Here is a 22,237-nt window from a genome sequence, read left to right as displayed (position 1 = left end):
AGAAACCGATGCTCTCCTCCGACAGTCTCTGTCGCTTTTCTAAAAGACAAGTTTTTTAACTGAAATCGCATCGGAAAAGTGATATTTCACTCTGAATCGCGCATGAATCAAACACATCGTAGACAGGAATAACGCGAAATTTCACAGTACATTCACTGGTTGATCGAGATTTATTGCGTCCATTTACGATCTGAACTCGGACCGCCGTGAAATAACTGGCGGATGATATTCAAACAGAGGATCAATTTGACAGCCGATCCCCATGGAATTCGTCGATTTCACGACTTTCGTTCTCGATTAAAATACAATTTCATAGCGTTTAGCGAGGATGTTGACGCGGCCGATGGTCGATCACGATTTTCCGCGGCTCGATTCCCTCGACAAAGGAATTCCTATGCGAGACCCGTGGCACGGCCAAGCCGGTCCATTAAGGTTGAAATTGCAGGACGCTTCCAGCAATTATCGTAAACCCCCGTTATGGAGGCTGATGCCACGTAGATCGATCTCTGGTCCGGTTGGTACGCACATGCGAGTACGATTCACTCTGCACGAGTTTTATCGCTCGACTCGATTATAATTCATCGTCTCCCGGTCGGCGCGTCTTAATTATCCACCTTGAACGTGCTCGAGATGGATCGAGCCGGCTTCTCGAACGAAAAACAGCCGGGCAAAGATCGACGGGGAAAGAGAACCCGCGACCGGATGATCGGTCATGATCGTACCATCCTCGCGAGACAAACGACCCTTACCTTGATGCATGCCCGATGGATTTCCAAGTATTCTTACCGTGTAATTCAAACTTTGTTCTCAAAGTTGCAAGTGGAACGTTTAAATTGCGAAATGATATTATCTGATGTAATGAAAATTTTATGTCGTATCGCGAATGGATCTATTCCATCGTGGTTGTGTTAATGATGGCGAATCAATGGATTGTTGAAATTATTCGGTTCACGCGCTCGAATGGATTTTCGAAGAATTCCTCCCGATACCGTTCGGAGGGTGATTAATCAGCGTCAATGAATGAGACTTGACTAATGGATGAAACTCGTTCGAGGTGCTCGATCGAAACGGATCTAATCCCCTCGAGGAAATTAACCCGAGCGATATTAATCATATCTCAGAAAAATGTTTGCATAGAGATTAACATTTCTGCCCGCTACTCCTGGAATCGATCAACTATGCGTTCCTCTACTTACTTCATTAGACTCTCAAAATATATTGACTTTATAAAAAAAGATATCAAATTATACCGTTTGGAAAGGTATGAATTAATCTTCGTTCTGGATATGAATAAAACTCCCGTTGCTCTGTCTAATAACATCTAACTAAATGTATGTAATTAATATCAGATTGGTAATTAAATTCGTCTGTTCTTTTAGAGAATTATTTAGAAACTTGGAATAATCTTTTCTCATATTTGTGATGAAACATATGCAAAAATGTAAAAAATGAGGACAATGTTTATATGAAATTAAAAATATATATATATATGTATGCAGACATGCAAAACATGGTCAGCGATTAGCATAAATCCAATTTCATGCATGATACGTATGTATAAACGCGAGTACGAAGCGTACATATGAAAAGCGTGCAGTAGAAACGGATCGTTGGTCAGACAGATCGGAGCGGTCCCACGCGAGAGGGTTGAGAGAGAGAGAGAGGAAAAAAAAGGAATCTCGTACGCCCCGCGGCATACATACACGTTCGACGACGACCCGTTTAACGCATTAGCGCGTCGCTTCCGCTTTTACCCTGGGAACCGATCCCTCTCTCGTTTCTTGTTCCTCTTCTTTCCTCGGCTATCACCACGGCCAATTATCAGCAGCCCAGGCTAGTCGCTCGCGAAGCCTAAGCTCGCAGATAGTGGCGTGACGCGAATCGAACGGAACGAGAGGCGACGAGAGTGTATAGCGTGAGGGAAATGATAAACTCACCGGTGGAACAGGTGGAAATACAAGGACGTACGAGCTACACAGCCACGGAAGTACCGTTCGGGAAGGTGGCTGCATACGATACCTTGTCCGGATAAGGACGAATGCAAATGGACGACTTGCTAGTCGAAGGATGAAAAAAATAGACGCGAGGTTAAATAAATCCTTTCGATATCTCGCGCGTCAATTTCGTGCATTTTCGAAATATATTTTCCACCTCGGACGGTGGTGCCGTTTGAAGAAGAAATGAAGCAAGTGTGAAGAAAACGGTGGATACCGAGAAGGAGGTGAAAACAGAGAGAGAAACGAAACTGATCGCTGCCGAGGCAGAGCTGGGCGGGTTAAAGCGAAGCGTTTAGCTGGTGGTCACGCGAACCTTCTATAAAAATCAGCCCTCCGGCTCAGCCGGATGCTCCGCAGATAGACAGATAATACAGCCTTCCTGGTTGTGTGTTGGTACCAAGACGTGATCCTTGTGTGTTGCGTTTCTACCCTGTGGACCGTGGCGCACAGGTGCGTGCCTGCGAGTCCTTTTTTCCCTTCGAGTGTTCAACATCTCTCTGGCCACCGCCAGGGAACCTGAAAGGACTCCCGGGAACCTGGCCAGGGAGTTTACGAGTTCGGGGAAAGGACGGACAGTGGCCAGCTTTCGAACGGGCGATAGAGACTTTTTTTTTCGGGATTTCGTTTGTCCACGCTAAACTGCCTCGGATCCTAGATTTTAAAAAACAATTTTCTTTTTAATTTTTTAATTTTGCAACACCTTACGAATTGAAATTGAGAAATGTTAAAAGGAATTTGATCGAGTAGATCACACTTTCGAATTTCTAGATGACTAATCGTTCTCAAGTAGAATGCTTAAAATGTCTGTTGTTTAATTTCTTTTTCTCCTGTCGACAAATGAAAAGCAATGATACGGTTCGTTACGCGAAGACGAACGACTTAAGGACAAAGATCGCTACCCTGTGTATACCGTTCACTCCTACGCTTTCTCTACAACCTCCTTTCTATCCCGGCTATCATTTGTCAAGTTTCGGAACAGAAACCCGGTGATTTCACGGACGTCAACGGGTACGAACGACAAACAGCCATGGTGGATTAACGGAACACTTTCACGGTAGCAATGTTACGCTGGTCCACAATGAGTTTTTAGACTTTCACAGTTAAAAAAATATATATATAACAACGTAGCAATTTTTGACAGACACCCTTCTGGTCTCACGAAGCGGCAAAAATTCCTCTCTAGCGACCAGCTGCGACCCCCAGCTCATCGCATACCAGGCTGGACCAGGCTCGTTGTTCATTTTCGTGTTCACTGAACTCGAGAGCAGCGTGCCATCGTCGATTATGATTAAACGTACACCTTCCCGTCATCGTTCGATCCCGTTCCACCTTTTTAATTTATTGTCGTCCCGCTCGATTTGCCTCTGTAATCGGCCGCCACTGTCGCACCGCACTCGCGTCACGTGTAATCGTCGATAATCACCCGGACAATCTATAAAGCCTCGATTAGAGAGGCCTCGCACCGGGTCCTTTTTCGACCGTCCGATCCCTCCGACACCCTTCTCCTTTGGATCGATTGTTTATCACGTATCAACGCTTCTTCGGCGACGCTCGAGCGAAAAAAGGCGCGACAAAATTGCGAGAAAATTGCTTGTGAAATTTATCGCCAACGTGACAAACCCTCTTCATCATCGAGACTGATTAATTTTCACCAGGCTCGTAAAATCGTCGCCGACCACCGGTTACAAACAAGCTGCACAGTGAAACGAGGAAACATAAATTATCCCGTTTTTTTCGCGATGAAATTAAGTAGCCTGTGTCGAAAATAAACCTGAACGAAGAACTTAATTTAAATAGGAAACATTTGCTTCGATTGATCTGGAATCGTTAACTCTTGAATTGTTTTAATTCAAAAGGAATATTTAATCCTTAAGTAACGTGGTAGGATCGGTTTCCTTAAATTTTCTATTCGAAAAGAAATAAAAAACTTCGACTGTGACACGTGTGCATCCAATTAACGGAGATGGACTTTAACGTCTGAATATTCACGGACAACATCTCGCGGAGTGTCTTGACTCACACCTGTTCCCCTTGTTTCGATTCTCGCCAGGTAGACGGATCAGGTTAAAGAAACTGGATGATCCCAGCTCGGAACCACGAGCTTCGATCGTGTTTCATCCACCCTTGACCGGGCCAACAAAAGCTCATCGATAAACGACCTGCCGTTTTCGTCGCGGCGACAAGTTCCCATGCCTCTTCCCACGGGCAACACGATACACCCACGCAACGATTACTCCTCAAATCGCCTGAGAAAATGCCGATCGGAGCCGAGCTCGATAAAAAAAGAAAAGAAGAAGAAGAAGAGGAAAGAAAGAAATTTCATCCTGGCTTTGCGAGAAAGTGGACGCGCGTGAAATTGCACGTCGATCCTTGCGAATAATTTCGTCCACACAAAGGACCATTCTATTCTAAGAATCTTTATAATTATAGATATTTTTATCGAGTTCTGGGACACTGGAATTTTAATTATTCAAATTGAATTAATTTATTCTGATAACTTCTCCACATCAACCCACGGAAAGACCCGAATACTCGTTATCAATGATCTTCGTTCATGATCGGTAGTCGTGGAACAAGGACTTCCCACGCGAGGCAAGAGTTTTTAATTATTTCGGTAATTTGTGGCCGATCGAGGGGAGACGAAGGATCCTGGCCGATGGGATCGAGTGGGTAGCGAATAATATTAAGTATAGGCCTGTTCGCGAAAAGAGAGAGATATATGGTCGGTGAACACACAGATGCGAAACGCGAGGAGAGGCGAAACGTTGTTCCAAGGGCCAACGAATCGTCCGACTTGCAAAGATGCTACGGTGTAAAATTAAATGGTGCTCGGCTCGAGTCTATTTCGGCCTGGGCAGGTAGCGGCCACTGGTAATTACTACCTACGACGTTACGAGCTCAAAGATGAAATGAAAGGCCCCGGACGATTTTCGAAACCGAATTCGCGTCAGTTGTTGCCGTTGTTGTTCTTCTTCTTGTTCTCCGCCTGGTCGTCGTGGCCCGTAGTCCCTGCTTCCTATCCTTTTTACTCGTTTTCCGGTTCGACGTGGGTCGCGTGAGCGACCGATCCTGATCCTTCGATCGTTCAACGAACATCCAGGATTCTCGATGCCGATCGAAGATGGGATGCGTTTTTCTTCGGCTAACCGGATCGTTAATTGATCGACGAATCGATCACGATTGGATATACATTGCTGATTAAAAGCCGTAGGTCAAATAAAAAATTTCTAAACATAAGGGTGTCTGGCTACCCCAAAAATTCGGTTTCGGATCAGATCGGGAAATTTCTTATAGAAATGATTAAAAAAATTCAAATCAAATGGAAATTGATGTAAATTTATTTCTTCGTACAGCATTACTGTAGGTAAATTCCACCCATCTACTCCTTTCACAATATTTTTTTCAACTCTGTTAATGGAACAGGCTAGCCTGAAAACCACAAAGTTCTTCTTTCACTGAAATCGACTACCGTGTCTCGATTTCCTTATACTCCAACTTCCTGGCTTTTCAAACGCGCCCGCTTTTCCGTCGTTCCTTGATTTGTATTCATCAAAGTGGATCCATTTTAATCGAACGTAAATGGAGCTATCTAATTAGCAAACGTACCTCCATCCATTGATCCATCGAATAACGGTGCGGCTAGGTAGGTTCTCAATTAAGATATTAAGAACGTGCTTTCCAAGTAATTGCAACCAGTTCTAATTAAACATTTACATAATTACACGTATTCCGTACGAAACGCACCACTCCGCCTTCGTTTCGTTCCCTCTGCCGAGATCGTCGATAACAATTAACACGCGTAACCGAACGTCCCTGTACACCATTTACCCTCGATTATCCTCGATGATCCGTCGCATTTTAGAGAGTCATCCTCTTATTAAGTCGGCTCCATTGAAGGCCACTCGTGAGAATAAGAAACATATAGTTTCCTTGATAATCCCTTGCAACCATCCACTTCTTCACTCATTACGATACTTAATATTAACCTTGATGTCCTTATTAACTTCATTAACACATTGAATACTATGCGAGCCTGCAAATTTAACGTAATCAAATAAATTTGTACGGTTGGCAGGTGAATGGTTTAAATCGAGAAATGAAAAGGGGGTAATTCTACTTGATTCCAGGGGGACGATTCGCCCTATAATTATATTCGAAATTTGTAACAAAATTCTAATTAAACAAGTCGAGAGCCCTGATCCTTCGGACTGATCGAAATATCCTGAGAAAGAACAGAAAGGATACGGTAGGCTCGTTCCTCAGTATGCGTTCCGGGCTCGTTTTTTCGCTCGAATGAGTTATTCGTATTAACTGCCGCGAGCTTGGACGCTCAGAAGAGCAAGAGAGTAAAGCCTTGAGGTATGGCTCGCTGCACCTTGGCTATGCGGAAAGGAAAGGCTGTTCTCCTGCGAATCGGCAACACACAGACAGGAGAAAACCTGCGGCTCGTCCTCGTGCACATGCAACGAAAGGAGAACTCGTTACGAGTCACGGGGAAGGTGTACACGCGTCGACGGCCACGGTAATACTCCCAGAAGGATCCTAAAACGCGCGTGAAATGGTCCGAGGCCTCGTGTACCAGGTGTCCAGAAATCAATCTTCCGACAGCCTCCTTTGTTTCTCCATCCGAGTAGCGCAGAGATACTTTTTTTCTCTTCAGGGGTGATCTTTGGTGGTCCGCTGGCGGCGTTTTCAGCTTGAAATCGACGCTTTTTACTCACGAGAGTTAAGTTCGCGAGGGTTTTTAAATACCCTTGAGAAACAAGGAATAAAATCTCTTGAAAACTTTTCATTTAAATCTTAACTCATCCCCCTTATTTTTAAAAAGGGTTACTTCTATCGTACATGGTATAAACTTTCCAAGAAATTACTTCTTTTTTTCTACTGCGGAATAGATGAAAAGGGTTAGGAAAAAAAGTCTTGGTAATGGTGGTTCCTGAAGACAGACGATGCTAGGATGAAGTGGATGGTTCTAAGTAGCGGTTGGAGGTAGTTGACACTTTAATGACTGATGCAACGCTGCCTCTATTCCTCGTTTTCTTACGTATTTAACCGGTTATCGCGTTAATGCCTATTTATATTACGGTACTATCGCTGCGTTCGCACGTGTATTCACACGGATCGAACATCAAAAAGTGATGGGCAACTCGGTTCGTTGCACCGTCGGTGAGCAGCCTCGCTCAACCGACTTCCGACAATCGATTTGACAGTTACTAAACGTTCTCCTGAGTGGCTAACTCTGTGTACAAATAAATCATCGGACACCGACAGAGTCGAGTATTCCTTCCAATCGGAACGATTCTTCGAAGTGACAGAAGGAAGTAGGAAAAATGAACTCGTCAAAACGTTTTGCAGAGATCAAATGATAAACTATGCTCCAACGAAATGGTATCGCTGGAAGAACAATTGATACCAAGAAGAATATACCTCGTTGAAAAATCGACTTTCGCACAAATTGACCTAATAACCATGAGAGCTGTTCAAAGCGAACAGTTGGAGACAATGATCGTTCCGAGACGGAAAGGCGCGGTACCAAATGGGAAGTGTACTTTAATTCGAGGTGTCCACCTTTATTACATCTCTCCGGAACTCTGAAGGGTTTCAATTATCCCTGGGTGGCGATTGAATCGCCGAGCATGTGGGAAAACGACGGGTCGTGCCCATTTTCTTTTGTTCCTGCAGTTTTAATTCTTGTGGTTCATCATTGTGGGAGCTTGACAAATTTTCAAATCCTAAATTTCTAATTTATTCATAAGAAATCGTAGCAAGCAACGAGAGTAAAAATGACAGCGAAGAATCGATGAATCTGACAAAAACACGGAACCCATCTCAATTAATCGAGCATTAAAGAAGCAGATCACGAAAGGGGAGCTCGTTTGTAGTAACTCGTGAGAAAGAGATCCGCGATGGAACGATCGGCTGTTAAAAATTCCTGGCTCGTTTTCCGACGGTACCCATCCGGCGTATCATCGAACGACCGATCCCAGTTTTGAAAAAGGCCTGGTTCCGTGTGTCGGCGCTCTGAAAGCCATCTCCGTGGCAGCGGGCAATTTCACGTCGGCACGTGAGCGGACTGTGCAAACTTTGTCAGCCGCAAACTCGCTGCCAAACCGCTTGCGCTCGGTTCCCGCGTCTTTTCAGCCGCTTTCGGAGGCAACGGGTTACCGGCCAGAGCCTCCAGAATAAGTATGCACGGCTAATAAAACGAACGTAGGAGACGGTCGTTACGCCGTACGCTGCTCAAACAGTCGCCGGAACGGAAACTCGACGAGAGTTTTACCGTCGTAAACGCGCGACGAACCATCGGTCGATTACTCGCGACGAACCAGGACCGACACCGGCGACAGGATGCTTTTACAACCGTTTTTGCACGTTCTCGATTGATATATTCCCAGGGAACAGGGAGGCGCGTTAAAGGAAATTACCTGCTTGACGTATCGATGCTTCGAACACTAGCAGACTCTATGAAGAGCAGTGATGGATAGTTGAAACTTCCTCTTACAAGCTTTCCTAAGGTTATACGTACACAATAGGTGTATTTTGTTAACGTTTCACAATGATGATTAACATCGATTCTGGTAAGCCGAATTTTATTTAAAATCCTTCGGAGCATTGGAAGTCGTGAAAATCTGAAAGGTTCTATCGAAAGTCATCTTGGAAATAACGATAATACACGTTTCTACGTGTTTCAAGAAAGATTCCCGTTTTGAAGTTAGTGGTATTGTCCGTTGATGGCACCTTCATTTTCCGTCCTGGTCGTACCTGGCCGGACATTATCCGTGATTCACTCTTCAATTTCCGCGGGATTCATCCCGCGTATTGCCTCTTCTAACCGCACGAAACCACAGAAGCTGTTCGATGCGGCAGCCAGCGAAAATGTCACTCGCGGGACGGGCTTTATATAACGTTAGTAGGAAGCGTGTCGTGGAAAGCAAAGGCCAGCAGACGATCCTCTGCCGCTTTCTACCTTCGATCCTTACTCTTACGGTAATTACACAGACCGGTGCAGTCTCGTGTATGTATGCACGTGAACGTGAACACGTATAATACACGTGGCACGATGCAACCGTGGCTGTGCATTCGAAACCGATAGGTATAGGTGAAGAAGAACGTTTCGTAACAGTCTGAGCATCGAAAGGAACACTCTCTAACTGAAGACACAGGATGATTTTCAATTGAGAGTCTGTCATTTTATTATTGTTAATAAATAATACTTGATCGGTTTGATTATATGAAAAATGTATAAAGAATTTTGAGAAATTACTGACGCGATCAGTTTCGAAATTGCTCGATTTCTTTCGGCGAATCGGCTCGTAACACTCGAGGGGCCTTTCGCCTCCTGGGGCCCTGCATCGAGGCACAGACTTCCGTTTTCTAGAGACTAACTGCAAAATCCCGCTGTTTTATTATGCCCATTAGATAGAGCCTAACGTAACCGTGCCATTTAATGCGTGCTCGATGTCGTAACGAACTCGATAAATTCATATTAAAAAAGAGAAACAACGATGGATACAGGTCAGAGTAATCGTAACGATTGAATTTAATGCACTGTTTCAAATGTGCCCAAATGTCAGACGTGAAAGCGATATCTGATGCTATTACCATCTATTCGATCGGTTTATATTAATTCTAAAGATTGGAAATTATATGGTGCAGTGTCTTCTTTGATTACACGATACTTTCACTTTTATATATAACTCGCACCGTTCTAATTATTTTTCATAATTACTCGTAGAAGATGATTTATTAAGGATTGAAATTTTTGCATGGTATTTGAACTGATTTAGATTTTTCTGTGTAAATATAGACGACAAACGCGAGCGGATTCTTCGAGGTGCAGATCCTCTCGCTGACGAACAACAGGGGCACCCTGGTGGACGGTAGGTGTTGCGGCGGAGGAGGAGATGGCGGTGGAAAGGGTGGATTACCACCGTGTACGAACCCCTGCTCGACGGCCTTCTGGCTTTGCTTGAAGGAATATCAATCGAACGTCACTGCCATCGGCTCCTGTAGCTTCGGCAACGTATCTAGTCACGCCCTTGGCCAGAACACTTTCACCCTCAGCGAACCAGTCACCCTGCAACTGCATTTCACCTTTCGATGGACGGTAAGTCGTACAATTTCCTTTTATCATTTAAAAAAATTTAAATACATCATTTTCTTTGCGAAACAAGTAACTCGAGTAAACATTGAAAAATGCAATTCGAATGATTCCCGAATGAATCACTCGATAATTCCTCGAACGTTGACGCGAGTTCGAGCCAGAAAAGAGAGAGGAAATATTTATCCTTCATTACGTGTTTTAAAACAAACACGCGCTCCTTTCGCTTCATCCTCAAATTATCATAAAACGGCGTAATGATATTTTCTCAGGCGGATCGTAACGTGACTCGTACAAAGCACACACGGTTTCGAAAGCGTGAAACGCACGTAACGCGTTGAGATTCGATAAAAAAGAAAGCAACGAAGTTGGATTAAAATTTTCAATTAGGAAAACATCATTCGTCCCTGATGAGAGCGGAGAATCGGCACGGATGATGAAAAGGAATTCCCAGGGGGTCGCTAAATGCAGCAGTCAGCTACTCCCGGGAATGATTCTATATACCGTATTCAATCACCGTGGACCGTAATGACGAAATTATTCGGTGAAACGATGAAAGTCAAGCTTTACCGTTTTCCAAGACGCGAAAATTATTTTACAGCTATGGGACATTTTTTCTAGAAGTTCGTTTATGCTCGATTCCATAGGAATCAATTATTATCGAAAGAAAGGATAAAGAATATTGATAAACTAGTATTTAAAAATTTTTCTTTATTTTCAATATTAATATAAATAAAAACTGAATAGAGACAGGAAAAGGATCCATGGTGCAACATTGTAGCTGTGTCCAGGTACCCCAAAGCCCACTGTTACAAGGTATCCTGTTCCTTCGGTGTCTGCTTAGCGTACCCTCGAAAATGCCGCGGCGTACACGTGGTACATATTTGCTTTCCATATATTTTTTTATTGCGTGCCCATGGTCCCATAATTGAATTAGCTCGGGTAGCGCTAAATGCTCGAAGAAGAAGCGTATACCACATAGGCGTTGGCAGTGGAATAAAAAAAGAAAAAGAAAAAGGGGGATCCTTCACGGAAAGGAAGCAATTTAAGGGTCTCTGTTTATGCCCCCGTAGGTTGTCGAGAGGGCAGAGAACGAGGAAAGGGCCCACCCTTTGTCGCCATCGAAGAACGGTCCCCGTATGGACCCTCTTAGAACCTCAGGAGCGAGTTATGAAATATACAAACACGCTAGTGCTCTTCAAATAATCCACTGCTGCCTTTCTCTGTGTGTATATCAATCAACACACACACACACATACATATGAAATGGTACCTCGATTCGGTCCGTTACGTCCTGAACGAGGACCCTTGACGTTCGCTGGTCGATTGTGTATACCTCTTGCGAGGGAAACACGTCGTCATGCTCGTTCTCGAGGATCCTCCGAGGATCTCTTCGGGGTCCGCTCGAAATCAGCCGCTCGTCGAGCGTAATTACGTCGAGACGAACGACTGACCGGGTCGCGGTGACACGTCACGTGGGTGGGATGTTAGCAATCGTTTACCGAAAAGCTGCTTATACACTACTTCTCTCCCGACCGTTCTACCACGAACGGCATTCTTAATTACACGAAGATATATTGCCGGACGACAACGCGTTCAGTCGCCAGACCCTCGAGTGGGTTCCTCGAGTGTCTGGTAATAATTGGAAAACGTCTTCTTCGCTATTGTTACCATTGAATCGTGGAGGATGTTCGAGTCCTTCCTGTCTTGTTACTGTTCTTTACAAATTTTCTGTAGGTTTACCGGAATCTCTCAAGTGTCTTTAGTAGAATTTAACGAGCTTCTGAAGTTGAAGCTACAAGTTGATACATCCTAAGTGCCATTTTACGAAATTAGAAAATACTCGACAACTATCCTACGCACGTTTGCAGAAATCCAATGGACTGTTTAAAAGTTACACTCCGTTAAACGTTAATGACAGTACGATAGACGGATGGAAAAAGAAGAAAAAATGCAATGGAATTTCTTAGTTGGAGGTCAGCCAAATAGGAAGAAAAAGAGAGGTTGAGGAACAGGAGGAGGTGTTGCCAAGCGACTGGAACCAAACTGGAATTCTACGTAACGACTCGCCGATAGAGAAGCAACAGACCGGAAATCCTTTGGATTCGATAGCTCTCGCGCGCCCCGCATCGACAAAGGAATCGGGCTAGAAATTTTCTGCGATCGGCATCGCGATACAATGGCCCCCGTGGAAGTCTTTTCCACCAGACCGAACGGTCCCTGTATTGTTGCGAAACGAGGCTTCTCTTTCGAGATTCACTCGGCTGGCTTTCAACGATTTCGGGAATGAGAACGATAGATAAAGTTTAATTGAACAGCCAATCAATCGATACAAGTATTCGGCTGGCAAAATCTTTTCGGCATCCTGAAATTACCTTAGCGTTTCTTAGTAACTGAAAGAAAAGAAACAAACGAGTATGCATCTTACTTGCCGAGCAATCGTCCTTCGACTTTCTCCGTTTGCAATTTCAATAGCGGCATACGTAAGGAGGAATACAGCCGCCTTTCGAGCGGTAGCATAATGGCACAGGAAACGATCAGCGAGATGAGAGTACGGCAAGCTTTTGCACAATCCTGGACCGTCTATGTGTGTCTTCTCGCAGGTCTATACGTTTCCAGCCATTCCTTTCTCCAACCACGTGTTTCTCTCCCGTTTCATCCCATCGTTACATTGTATTTGCATCCTCGTCAAATCGTGTTCCTCGAGGCATCTCTCTTCGATTCGGCTCTCTTTTCATTCATCGACTACCCTCGCTCTTTCCCACACTTCTTCCTAGATTTTGTCTAAACAATATTCCACGTATCGATGGATTTTTTGTTTATTCAAATACTGGACTCATCATTTTTAAGATAGATCGAAAATTATTTCGAAAAATTATTGCTCGTCGATTGAATCATCCAACAGTTTTCAATTCCACCACCCTCGAATAAGCTAACTGATCGTCAACCAACGCAGTGTATGACGATGTCCACGTGGGCTCAGCAGCCGTGACGTCGATCCATTGATAGAGGCGCCCACATCAGAGACTTTACGAGCCTCTGTAAGAGTAGACGTCTAGCTACCATAGTTCTCATTCATAATTTTTACCAAATCGAATAGTCATCTTAGGAAACCTAACGTCCAGGCATAATGCATAATAATTTTCAGTTAGACCTTTTCACTCTATGTCACCCCTTTTCTCATGGTGATTATCGATAGACTGATGACATTTTATTTTGATCGCCATTATCGTCTCAATTGATGAAAATTAAAAATGAATAAAAAGCTATTCGTTGAGCACGGCGTTAACAAATTCGATGGCAGTTGCTATTGAGTTCCAAACACGTCGGTATGCCGAGTAAGTAGATTAGTCCGGCTACTTTAATCGGCCAGACACTTTCTCACGCCTTAATAAAGTTCGCCGTTACGCTCCGTCGTGGCGTTCACTGGAAGCTTTAATGGTTAAACGTTGATCGACTTAAACGAAGTAGTCGGTGTTGAACCGACCCACTCTGAACGCGATAGGCCGCGAGCACAAATAATCCGGAGGCGTTAAATTTCCCAGGTAACGTCGCTAGCCACAATTAGCACGGACGTATTAAACGGGTCGAAGCTAGACACAGATGAAACTTTGAAATCGAGCTGGACAGCTTTATCCTCTTTTCTCTGAACTCATGATAAATTTCGATAATTATAGCCCTGATAATAGGCCGTGTAACGATAAACGATAGTCGTCTAAGTGGAGGATGGATAAAAACTGCGGGGAAGCGAAATGAAGGTAGTCGAAGAAGACACGCCTCGAATCCCTCCAGGGGATCGGGCTCCCAACAGGTGTAGCCTTACACGATTCTTGCCTTCTTTCTGCATATTTTCAGGGCCCGTTTGTCAAATCTATTTTATGCTTCTTTCTACGTTTCGATGTTCAATTGCATTATGTATCCTCTACTTTTTACGAATAGGGTAATTAGGTGGCGAGACCCCCAAAAATGTGGAGTGATCCCTTCACTATTCTAAAATTCTAAGATTCTAAAATCTTAAAATTCTAAATTTGCAAATTTCTAAAATTTTAAAGTTCTAAATTTCTAAAATATCAAATTTGCAAATTTATAACATCCCAAAATTCTAAGGTTCTAAAATTCTGAAATTCTAATATTCTAAGACGCTGTGGATCTGGCCTAGCCCAGAAAAATATTCTACCAACGACCCCCCATTAATTAAATTAATTAAACCAAGTCTCCTCCTCGGCCTTGAGACTGAAAGCATAAACTAATTATCAGAATCAACATATTTCACTTGCTTAAAATTCCCTCTTAGCGTTCCCGGCTGAATAAGCCGTATGAATTTCGAGTTCGAAACAGAAGGTGAGCTTCAGCGATGAATAATACTTGCAAATTAAGCCCCGTGCTAATTGCGTCGGGAAATAACAGAGAGAAGTCATTGACCGAACGCTGCATCATCTCGTGAATAACAGAAGCCGTTATTCGACAACTAATTTCATCATCTCTCCGACTTAATAATCAGCTACACAGAAATTAAATCACAAAACGACCAGATTATTGAAATGAACAGCTACTAATCTTTAATTATAATCATCCGATAAGTTTTATGAATTCGTACAAGGAGAGAGAGTGGATGGACAGATACAGCTGAATCTTCATTTATATTTTCGCGACGACCACACACGGTCCACTCGATTCTAAATCGAGTGTATATAAATCACCCACTGACGCAGATACGGAAGCAACAGCGATTTGTCAAAAGGTGTACTCGCACCGGTCGTTAATCGGTGAACAACACCAAAATCGTTCCCTCGTTCGCCCGGGGGGATCGCAATCAGGGTGCTTGCTCGCACGTTCACCGACGAAGAAGATTTACGGGTAACCATCATGAAAAAGTTCCGACTTTCCTTGCTTTTTTTCCAAATACCTCGCTAATGAGCACCGGATGGGAACTAATAAAGTACGCACAATTAGCCTGCTAATTTTGATCGAACACCCTTTATACGTTTCCTTGAACTAACGACACATAATTTATAGAAGATGTCCCACCGATTAGAGCTCGATCAAAGCAATTTTTATTAATCTTTTTCTATACAACAATTTGTCAACGCCTGCTGCGAGGGATAATAAAAAATAACAGAATAAAATAATTCATTCACGCTTGTTCGCCAGCGTGCAACGGTTGTTCGAATATGAGATCCCAGGGTACCCGTTTCCGCATTCCGGATCATTGAATTTCATCTGAATCCCTTTCCGCGGCTCATTAATTCCGCGCCGGGTCTTCATAATTCGCCAAACGACATTATTAATCACGGAGGATCGTAACAACGGGCCCGGTTAAAGTCATCGATTAAAGGGACCAAAAGGGGGACTCTGTTGCCCTGGTTGACGCGGTAGGGGAGCCCTGAATGTTCGCGTTTACGATGCAGATTTACGCTCGAAGCTGGACTTATTGGTCAGGTGTACGCTGGTGGCGGGCGGACACGCACCGTTCTGCTCACAGGTGTACAGTATCGCGTATGCAAATGAGAAGAAGAGAGAGAGAGACAGATAAATTGTCGCTCCGGTTTGGGCAATATCCTCCTACCTCTTGGTTCGCAGCCTTTAGGCTACCTTCGGATCGTGTGTGTGAACCCGCTGCGAGGATCGCATACCAAACTCTTCCTTCTCCTTCCTCTTCTCTCTTCTTCGTGAGTCAAACTGTTTCTTTTCGTATTCTTCTTCTTCTTCTTCTTCTTCTTCGTTGCTAGTTAGCCTGTACGAGTGGCTGCCGTTGCCGGCGTGTCTCCCGAACCACGTTTTCTGTTGCTTGTACAGCCTCGATTCTTTGCCGCGACCTCACGTGCGCTTATCCTCGTGTGTGTACATGTGCTGTATGGTAGAACGTACAGGTATGTCGGAGGATTTTAGAGGCAATTTTTTAATGAATGCGTTGCCGTCAGACATTGAAATATGGGCATTGTTTGAGCTGGAAATGATTATTCGGGAAGAAGTTAGTGTATGTTTTTTCCAACAGTACTGTTCTCGTTAGTAATTTCTTTGCGTAATTTTATTTCGATTTCAGAATGAAATTTCAAAAATATATATTCAATATTGCCAGAGGTATTTGATTGAAAGAATCCGAGGTTCCTTTGGCGTCGGTTTGATACAGGTAAATTTACCGTCATCGTCAGACTGACTTATCCACGATGTTTCTTCTCCGGCCTCGAAGAGTCGCGACATCGCACGATGGCTTCTTGGCCTTGTGCCCCTCTGAATAGCGGCTACCACGACCAGCAGATTCTCCTCGTCCCCTGTCGCTCGAGAATCCTTTTTCGTTCTTTCCTCGCGTCCGCTTCCTCCTCGCCGAACAGGCTTCCTTTTTTCCTTCCCTCGATCCTCCAGGTTTCTACGAGTCCGGGGACATCGGCGAAGATTTATTAGCCGACCGGTTAATTGGGAAGCGGAGAAAGGGATTCCTCCCTTCCAATGGAATTCTCGTGGAACAACCCTGGACAGTGGTGAATCGCCCTGAAAGGGGCGGAGGGATACGGTCTGCGAATTTATCGCACCGCCACGGCTGACCTCGGGACCCTGGAGATTTAGGGTCAAGAGTAACCAGACACGTCGGGGCCTCGGACACGATCAAAAGTCGGAATTCTGACCGAGGCTGTTCGGAAGCACCGCGTTCCTGGCAAATCGCTTTCGACACTGATTAAGGACCTGGGCGGTAGGGGTAGGACGTTCCAAGTGAAAATACAGGTTTCCAACGGTAATTGAAAATTGAATTTTTATAACCGGTGTAATTAGAATCATATCGGATTTAATTGGGCCGTTACGAAAAAAAAAAGCAGTATGATATAATGCAGGGCAATGAATAATGCATCGGTCCGTGATTTTACGTAAGGCACTTTCACAAAATAAATCGGCGCAATCGCCGCGTGAATCTCGGGCCGAAATTCAGGCACAAAGGGGATCGTAAATAACGCGAAAGCGATGAAAAATGATCGAACGTAAGACAAACACTAGGATCTGCAAATATTTTAACAGGGATTTCAAACAGCCTCGGATTCATGAGAACAAAGTCATTCCGCTATTTTGAATATCAAACAGTTCGCACGGTGAATCCAAATATTCGAATCTACCGATGAAATCATCGTTCCCGAAAAATCCATATTGTTTCGTCTACGTTTTGCAATCTAACTCTCGCTATTTGATTTTTAATAAAAATGAGCAATGCGAAAAATGCCAAAAGGACCATAGTTGAAATTTGGACAATTTAGTCTAACAATTGAAAATCGAGGACCTTGTGTATGGAAATTGTCTAGAAAAAGACGAAAGGAACCGTGCACTGTTCAAGGTTCCTCGAGCGGTGAACGATGTGCTGCTTAGTACGCGTCCTCACGTACCACTCGTTCGATCTTTTCCGCGAAACCAAAGACACGTTGGCTGACATAGAGAAGGAGACGCGTTCTATTCGGCGTACGTAAGTACCTACGTGCACTTACCGACCCACACAATCGACGTGTCCACCATCGCGAGCACCTCGATGGAACGACAGCCAACCGAAGATTAGAGTTCTCCTCCGACGTTCTACCTGCTCGCTCCGCATTCAGACTTTACACAATGATTCGGCAGAAAAGTAGCATCCATTCTGATTCCAAGTACTCGGATGACTGGAGGAGGTTAATTAATTAGTCATGAATTTAATTCGATACGCCCACGTTCGGGGATAAATCGATGACCGAGGTGCGATATTCGATCATTTATTATACCTGTTTCGCGGATGCGTCTGCTCTTTGATCGCCGTTCTGCTCGCCAGTGAAAGGGGAAATTCGTCGAGTGCGGTCGCGATGCGATTTTCTGCGGGACACCCACGCGAATTCCTAGATCCACGTTCATCGTTTCTTGAATCTTCGTTTGTTCGCGACGTGAAAGAAGGAAATAGAAATTTCACTGAATTTTCAATTAATCCATTGTACATGTATGAAATAGTATATGACTATAGTACGCGTGAGATTAATTGGTCCCCAAGGTCGCTCACCCTACCCCACACCGATTCCATTGATCCCTTCCTATTCAATCTCACCACCTGTTTCGACTTTGAATACACCTTGTGACAATCAACGTGTGCCCATGGCTTCGCATTTTCTATCCATAAAACAAACAATAGAGCAGAGCTACATAAAAGACAAGGAGTATATAACGGAGTTAGTTCAACGGTACAGCTCTTCATCGTCCAGTATTCGTTCCGTATAAAAGAACATCCCGCACTGGTTCGTCTGTCATTTATCTATTAACAGCCGATCGAATCGATTCTCTGTGTGTCGTGTCTTTTGAAAGACGATGGTTTCAATCGAAAACGAACGGAATAATAGAAATTTTATCTGATGGTAATTCACTAGCTGACTCACGTCGATTAAGACGCCCCGGGCATAAAAGGGAACGTCTGCCGACTACTTCGCGATGCTGCAACACAAAGAGCGTAGCTCGGCCCGGCGACGTGGAAAGCAACGAATTAGAATATATGTACGAGGTGCAAGTGAAAAAAAAAGGCGAGCATGAAAGTCGCGGGCGTGGGAACGAGGGGCCCCGAGCGAGCCACCAATTAACACCAATTAGCGCTCATCTGCTCTAGGTAGTGGCTGCGGCCAGAGAACCGACTTTACATTTAGCGCGAGACGTCCGACCCGACGCGGTTCCGACAATGCTCCTCTTTGTGACTAACCCAGGTTAGACGCAGAGAATTTTGCACTTCCGCGAACAAAAAAATATAAATGGAACCGTAACGCTGAGGAAGCTTTTAATGAAAAATTTGGAATTGTAACGCAAAAAGTTGTAATACGAAAATCAACGTCGTCGAATGAATGAAACCGTTTCTTGCAAGGTGCAATTAACTGGACAAGCTCGGGTCGTGGGTGCCTGAAAATCGCTGAGAATCGTCGAACCGGTTGCGAGATCGTTTCCTTCCAAATCGGAACCGGCAAAAACGGCCGACTTCCAATCGTAGAAGTGTCGAGCCACTTTAGGAGACGATTTGTCCGCAAGAAACACGCGCGTGTAAAACGGACACGATGCCGGCGACATTAGCCGCGTTTTATCTAAGCATTCGGCTTTGCCGGCGGGGGAGAATGTTTTCGCTAATTCGGTATCGACAGTTCAGTCACGATCGACCAGTTAGTTGGCCGTGCGGAACCGCCTTGTCGCCGAAAGGAATCGATCTGAACGGGGAAACGACGTTCCCACATATCGTTGCTCGTACATTTTCTAAGAACTCGATGATCGAGACCATTTGCGGAACAGAATGTAATATCGTTTTTTGATAAAACTGTAACTTTTATTAATTATCGATATAGATAGAAGTTATCACAAAATCCTCTTCTTGCTAAAATATGTAAAAAGTGTACTCTTGAGTGCAATATAGGCTTCTTTAACCTAGAGAAAATCTAAAAAAATTCTAGGGAGAAGCTAGGAAAATCCTAATAAAAATCCAGGGAAAGTCTAGGGAAAACTTAAGAAAAGCTCAACCCAGAACCCTTTGTTCTAATTCCCAAATATATCCAACAGAATTAAATTTGGAATTCCAGTCATGGCGTCCACCTTACATTATTAGTACACTTAATATCTTTCATTTTCCATCCCTTAATAACTCGACAGATCACGCGAAAACACCTGCGGTTCTAATTAAAAAACTCAGTGGTGCCAAAGAGACCGGTCGAAAGTTCCTCCTCTCTCATTGTCTCAACGAGAATCCTCGAGTTCATTAAACCGACGTAGCACACACGCTGAACAGCACGATCCGATGCTCTCACTGGATCGTTGTTCCTTCTTTTTTTTCTCTCTCTTTCTTTCCTTCTTCCAAGGGACCGGTTCCATCGGGAACACTTCCAGCTTTCTATCGTCCGCCCCGGTTGCTCCTGAACACCCCTTTGGGATCCGCTTCGGGACGAACAGATAGCCGCTGTCTTCCGCGACAGCGCGATCGGAATTTATTTATTGCATTAGCCGACCGTCACTCACGGTCCTTGATTGGTGGTGGTAGCAGTGCTGGCTCTCCTTTAGAGAAGTCGATTCCTCGTCGACGAAGGAATCGAAGGAACGGAGTCGCGCAAAGCCCCGGTGTAATTATTCTGATTTGTGGCCGACGAATGGCCGTGCGATCGGCGAAAAATCATGGGAGGTTCTGATTACACCGTAGATCGGTAATTACTGCGAACGCGGTGGGTACGTTTTGACGGGGACGTTTGTTTTACCTTCCTTCTGTTCCTGTTGCTTCTCTGGTGGCCAAGCCTGTCAGGACGAGTGCCACGGTTACTTTTTTATTGGATCATCGATGAGCTTAGAGGTATCCTTGATAGGGGAATGACGATCGGGAATAGAGTTGAATCTTTCGTGAATGATGATCATTGATTGATAAGATTATGTCAGTTCGTCTAAGGATCTTATTATTATTCCCGTATTCATGTTTTTTATTTTCAATTTTATTATTTCATTTTCAATATTTCTCTGGTGTGGTTGTAATTGTTTGAAGTAAACGAAGGAACTGCATTCTTGTGCACTGATGCAATTGCAATGTGAAACTGCATTCTTTCGTTGCATAAATTTCTTAGATTATTCAAAGTGTAATAGTTATATAACAGAGCGGCATAAAGAGTCAGGAAGCTCTGTGTAAGTTTGCAAAAGTCCATCTCGGAAGGTCCCACTTAGGGATTATTCAAGCTGGCCAAGGGTTAATTGCTGTCTTCATCAAACTCACCTCCCTTCCTCTTACAAAGTAGCCCTAGACGAGCGTCTGACATCACCGTTCCGTATTCGATTCGCTTTTGCCGGAAAACGGTCATTCTAGACATCAGAGATCCTACTAGATACCGTAATGGTGAAAAAATTTCTGCTAATTAGTTAATCAAGGCAACGAATGAAAATACTAATTGACGAGACCTTTAATTACTTCACCATTGTGGGGAGTGTATATAAAAATTTGATATCGTGTACATACATCGTTCAAAGAAAAAGTTTCACGTCTGATCGTTAATTATTTTTTCCTTTCGCAGAGACAATTCACGCTGATCCTGCAAGCGAGAGACGAGGCGAGCGCAGGCGTGATCGAGGAAGCGAGTTACAGCGGCATTGTCCTGCCAGGACCCACCTGGCACACTCTCAATCATCAAGGAAGAAACGCTCATCTAGCTTATCGTGTTCGGGTCCAGTGCGCGGACCATTATTACAACGCGACCTGCACGAAGTTCTGCAGGCCGAGGAACGACATATTCGGCCATTACACCTGCGACGAGAACGGGGACAAGGTGTGCATACAGGGATGGAAGGGTTCCGATTGCGAAATTGGTGAGTCAATTTTTATTTATCACAGATCATTCAAATATTAGCTTCACAAATTAATTCGATGCCTTCGAGAATTATCAATTTAAATTTCAACATCTTCCCACGCTTCTCTGTATTCGAAAAGTCGCGCGAAAGTATAGAATCGTGAAAATCACTTTTTAAAAGTAAATCTTTATTACCGGAAGTATTCATACGAGCAGAAGGCCGAGTGTGTCTCACGATAAAGCAGAATGACACAGGATTACTTAAATCAAGAAAACCGGAGATAAAAAAAAAAGTGAGAATGACAGTAAAAAGTTGCCATGAGACAGCAACAGCACGCTTTTGTCGTTCTCGCGATCTCGTTGCGTATGCAACGAACCGTCTCGCAAGGTCTCCAACGATATTGGCCACTAAACGATTTCTCGGTGCCTTTTTTGCTCGCCTCCACCAGCCAAGGAATAATTAATCGATCCTCGAAGCGTGAAATCTCGCGTCGCGCGAGCTCGACTTGCGCTCTTTCGCTCGCTTTTCTCACGGACGGTTGCCTCTGAAACTAACGAGCTACCATGAATCGATCGACTCGAATTTTTAACACTCCTCTCTTTTTTTTTTACTTCCTTTTTTGTTCTGGCAAAAAGTATATTCGATTAGCTGGAAGCTTCGTAGAGAAAACGAAGTTCGTAGAATGATTTTATTTCGTGATTAGCGTGCTGGATGATCCTTCGACTTTTTGCACGATTACCTTGGGGAATGAAATTAGTTTTACATCATTGAATAAGTAAAAGTTAAAAAATGGCAAGATTTTAAAATGACTTTTGAGAGGTCGTTTGTACGCTCTACTTTGGGGTGAAATCCTGCA

At 44.0% G+C, this 22,237-nt stretch overlaps 1 protein-coding gene across 4 annotated transcripts in view; it reads left to right on the top strand.

Moving 5' to 3' along the window:
* Positions 1-22,237, top strand: part of Ser (protein serrate) — a 36,596-nt gene that overhangs the window by 5,239 nt on the left and 9,120 nt on the right. For all 4 annotated transcript variants that reach the window (XM_034320920.2, XM_034320922.2, XM_034320919.2 and 1 more), the window contains 2 exons: positions 9,805-10,104; positions 21,108-21,399. In XM_034320920.2, the coding sequence (XP_034176811.2) occupies positions 9,805-10,104; positions 21,108-21,399 (592 nt within the window). The remainder of the gene's footprint in view (positions 1-9,804; positions 10,105-21,107; positions 21,400-22,237) is intronic.

The sequence above is a fragment of the Osmia lignaria genome, chromosome 12 (genome assembly GCF_051020975.1).
Source record: "Osmia lignaria lignaria isolate PbOS001 chromosome 12, iyOsmLign1, whole genome shotgun sequence".
NCBI classification, from domain to species: Eukaryota; Metazoa; Arthropoda; class Insecta; order Hymenoptera; family Megachilidae; genus Osmia; species Osmia lignaria.
The sequence above is the reverse complement of the archived record's forward strand: the minus strand, read 5'-3'. Positions and strand labels throughout refer to the sequence as shown.